Source organism: Cariama cristata, unplaced genomic scaffold, assembly GCF_000690535.1.
Source record: "Cariama cristata isolate BGI_N322 unplaced genomic scaffold, ASM69053v1 scaffold8279, whole genome shotgun sequence".
NCBI classification, from domain to species: domain Eukaryota; kingdom Metazoa; phylum Chordata; class Aves; order Cariamiformes; family Cariamidae; genus Cariama; species Cariama cristata.
Genome location: NW_009633988.1, coordinates 24221 through 28844, shown reverse-complemented (window position 1 = coordinate 28844; position 4624 = coordinate 24221). Strand labels below are relative to the sequence as shown.

Below are 4624 nucleotides of genomic sequence, written 5' to 3'. Positions count from 1 at the left end.
AAGAGGGCATGCAGTGATTGAGAAGACACTGTGCTGCTTGAGGAAGAAAAGATATAGACTGACAATTGAGTACGTCAGGCGTTGCACAAGCAACATGTCTCGGCCACCAGGAAGAAAGCAGGAGAACCACAAAATAGTAAGACGTTTTTGTAAAGTGGGATTAAAATTGTGCATGGAGTGAAAACAAGCTATTATTGTATTGCATGCATTTTATACAGTCGTGTTTCCGAATAGCCTGAAGGTAGTGAAAGGATGGGGATGTGAGACCAGAGGCACTGGTGCAGCGGGACTGCAGGCTTAGGAAAGAGGGGCACAAAGTTTCTGAGACTGGGGTCTGTTCAGAAGCAGAGGTCTAAGTGCTTAGTGAGATTTATGGTCAAAGATAGCAGTGCTAGGTACGTTTATGTACCTCTGTGGTTAGACAGTCGTTAAGTGAAACACAGAGAGAAGGAGATCTGTGTTTGGATGGTCCGGTTCCACACAAATCTTTCTTCAGCAGCTTGGAGCCTTAGGGCTGTCTGTGTGGTGAACGGTGATTTTTGATAAGAGTTGGGGCAGCGGCGAAGTTCCAGAAGGCTTTGAGACAATGTTGTGCTGATTTCTGAAAAGGGGACAGAGGTCTCCCCTGAAAAGAAATAGAATAATATAATATTAAAGTTAATCTACATCAGTTTACAGAGAAGAAGTACTCCAACGGATTGCCAGAGTGGCTGATAAATACAATTATGTTGATACAGTATACTTAAGTTTCTCTAAGGTGTTTGTCTTATTACAACACAGACTTTTGCTGAGGCTAGAACAATACAGAACCTGTATGACATCCATTTACTCCATTAAAAACTTGTTAACGAGAATTTGGCAAAGTATTCAATATTATTGTAAGCAGGAGTTACCAGCAAGGCGAGCCTAGGAAGTGGTTCCATACCACTTAAGGTTTTGAACAGTGACTTGTTAGAATGGGAACACTGATTAAACTCCAAGTTTTTGATGCAAAGGGTGCAGGAAGAGGTCTTTCCACCAAGCCGTTCTCCCTTTCCGTGTGTGATTTGTTCTATTGTTTTCATTAGTATTCACTATTATTCAACCTAGTCTCTCGCCTAAGGGCTGGCTGCCGCTCCTGCTAAATGCAGTCAGTTCTGCGGTGCGTGGAGGTGGTCTGGCAGGGCAGGGGGGGAAGAAATCTTTCCTCCAGACTGGTGCACAGCAGAAGACCCCAGAGCAGTGCTTGTGATGGGATCTGTGAGGAGCTAAGCCTCTCACCTCTTCAGTTGCTCTCCATGCTCCTTGGGCAGGCGGCTGTCATCCTCACCCATCCCCTTCATCTCGCTCGTATGATGGAGCCACACCAACCACATCTTCCATCCTAAGATACGGAAATAATGTCACAATGAGTTTGTCCAGGCCTTTGGAGAGCTTGACAGTACTGAGAGTGATTCAAGTTACTTGTAAAGATTGTTAAAGAAGGGGAAATGACGGTGGGACTCATTCTTTTCTACTCTGCTTGTTGTTATTCTTTACACTTGTGCTGAATTATAGTATTTTTTTTAATTATTCTGAGCTAATTTTTTTTTGGAGGAGGAAAGTAGCTGATGATCTGAATCAGATCAACCATACCTTTGTGAAGGAACTGGAATTTTAGTGCATATACTGTTGTTCCTATTGTAAAAGGACCAATAGCTCATTGCCTCTGTTACTCTTCCTGCAACTAAATGCTTGTCGCTAATCTTGGATGGTGTTTGACAGCATTTATCGATCCAGCGTATGGATATGCAGTTATAGGATGCAAGAATGCACCTGATGATCGTAACTGTATCCCAAGAAATGGTATTTCTGACAAACAAAATCCCTGTACAGAGACTCAAGGGATGATCAGTTCAGGTTCTGTCACACTTGAATTGTGGATTTCAGTGATGCCACGTCCATGGACAAAAGTTTCTTTATTAATGTAAAGGTTATTTTTGCTTGCATTTAATACAGTAGCAGCTCAAAAAAGTAGAAAAGTTTGATTCTAGTTTGCTTCATTTTCGATTTCAACCTTTTCTGGCAGAGCAGAGAACTTGTTGTACTCACGTACGGGGCTTTGGTGGCCCAGCTGTGCAAGGACTACGAAAAAGATGAAGATGTCAACACCTGTTTAGATAGGATGTAAGTACTGCTTTAAGTGCTCAACTTTATTGATAATGCTCTTTGTCCACCTACATGTTACCTTTCAGCTTTATGTCTGTTATCTCATGAGTTCCAGCACTCTGTCTAGGATTACAGAGATCACCGGGATAAGGTTCAATATTCTGTCAACAGAAATATTGCTGATTTGTGAATTAAGATCAACAATTAGCTTTTGAATTCTCAGAAGAAAAGTGTCAAGATTGTTCTGATAGGTTACGCTTGTTCCTTGTTGATCCTTTGTTATGCTAATTGATAAAAACTTCTAAATTTCATCTCCTATAGCCATGTATTCAACCTCCATGTTAACTCTCCTCTTCTATTTTTTTGTACCTGAGTTATTTCAAACTAGACAAGGTTTTTGTTTCTCACGGGTGTTTTCTAGTTAACGTGCATTTCTGTGTTCACTCTCGGTGTGACCTTCTCGTGGCTCCCCCTCATCTCGCTACACCGTGGTTTTGTGACTTGGACAGCTACGAAGTAGTCCCAACTCCAGGTTGTAGGGGTTTGGCCGAGGTGACCCTGTCAATAGGCAGCCCCCTTTTGTAGTCGCCTTCTCCGAGGGTGTAATGCAGGTGTCTGCCTTGACTGAATTCAGACAGTTGAATTCAATTGTCTTGAATTCAAGACAATTCAACTTGTCTGACTTGTCCCCTGTGGGGTGGCTCTCTTCCCCCCTCCCTGACGGGCCTCTCACCTTTAAAAGGCCATACAGCAGTGAGCGAGATAGCACAAATGGTTGACGAGGAACTGATTTGCACATGGATAACCTCTTTGGAAAACGAAGATCCTATGTTTATAGGATCCTGTGATCCTGGCTAAGATTCCTAGGCATTATCACAGTAAAAATAATGATATCACAGAAAATCAGCAGGAGACAACTTTTGGGCTGGTTAACAAGAAGTTATACTAAGGTCTTTGGCAGAAGAGTAAGGCTTGTGTTTTCAGGCAAAAGGGACATGAAAAATGGATTTACAGCAATCACAGTGGACAGAATACTGGAGAGAGTCCAGCGGAGGGCAACGAAGACGATGAGGGGACTGGAGCATCTCCCTGATGAGGAAAGGCTGAGGGCACTGGGTCTGTTCAGCCTGGGGACGAGCAGACTGAGAGGGGATCTCATCAATGCTTAGACATACCTTAAGGGCGGGTGTCAAGGGGATGGGGCCAGACTCTTCAGTGGTGCCCAGTGACAGGGTAAGGGGCAACGGGCACAAACTGAAGCTCAGGCAGTTCCCTCTGAACATGAGGAAGAACCTGTGAGGGTGGCCGAGCCCTGGAACGGGCTGCCCACAGAGGTTGTGGGGTCTCCTTCTCTGGAGATGTTCAAAACCTTCCTGGACGTGATCCTGTGCCACTGCTGTGGGTGACCCTGCTTTGGCAGGGAGTTGGACTGGAGGATCTCCAGAGGTCCTTGCCAACCCCCACCAGTCTATGATTCTGCGATTCTGTGAATACTTGACTGCTTTACTACTAATCTGAAAGTTTGCAAACTTTCTATAGCAAACAAGCCTTTCTATAGCAAACAAGCTATAGTCCAATAGCTATTGATGAAAGTGAGTAAAAAAAAAAAAATTGATTGGAAAAAAGTAATTTGTTCACAATCTAAGAAAGGAAAACGTCTCTCAGATATTTATTTTATATTCATCTCTCATTCAGCTCTGATGAGAACCATTTATTTCAAAAATACCCAGGTTTCTTTATGATGCTATGGTAGAAATTGCTAAAGAGTAGTTTTGGAAGATATGGGAACATATTTTGCTCCTTCTATTTTTACTATTATAGCTATTTCTATAAAATCCTTTTCATTTTGTCTTGATAAAGACTTGATAAAATGATTACAGGTTTCATTAAAGCAATATGGCCATCTTTACTTCTGTGAAGATGAAAACAGGCCAGCTTGAGGAAGAAACGTTATACATTAGCAGACCTGGAACAGTTGGGGACAATATTCTTTGCACTCTCTCTCTCTATGTACATATAATCCGTAGTGAGAAGGGTACTTTTCACTGTACAGTTGCCAAATAGCTGCTTGTCAATTAATTATTCATTTGACTTTGCAAATCTAGGACATAAAAGTTGAAAAGGGTCTAAGTAGTCTTGTACATCACCAATACATACCTTGCTAACTGCTGATGACAAATTTACCAATGTTATTGATATTGATACTTAGGCAATAAAATATTTCATTGTTTCCTGATGCATGACATACTGCAATTTTAAACTTCACGCTGCCAAAATCACTTGTTGGTCTTGACATCACATTAGACATCAGATCACTTTTTGGCTTCTTGTCAAAGATGTGGTATAAAGTCAGTAAGAAACTCCATCGAATTCAGGCCGCTTCACTGCGGGTGTAGGGCCCCTGACAAACCGGCAGAGATTGCCAACATCCACAGAAATGGAAATGAAAAATTCCCTAAAAACATTTCTGAGTTAAGTTCACATTCTTTCATAACAT

General features: G+C 42.0%; 1 protein-coding gene across 1 annotated transcript in view; it reads left to right on the top strand.

Moving 5' to 3' along the window:
- The first annotated feature begins 37 nt into the window (after window positions 1-37).
- The window catches only part of TRAPPC3L (trafficking protein particle complex 3-like), a 19334-nt gene continuing 14747 nt past the window's right edge, over window positions 38-4624 (top strand). Inside the window, exons 1-2 of the mRNA XM_009706989.1 lie at window positions 38-136; window positions 2048-2145. Coding sequence (XP_009705291.1) covers window positions 95-136; window positions 2048-2145 — 140 coding nt within the window. The 5' untranslated portion in view covers window positions 38-94. The remainder of the gene's footprint in view (window positions 137-2047; window positions 2146-4624) is intronic.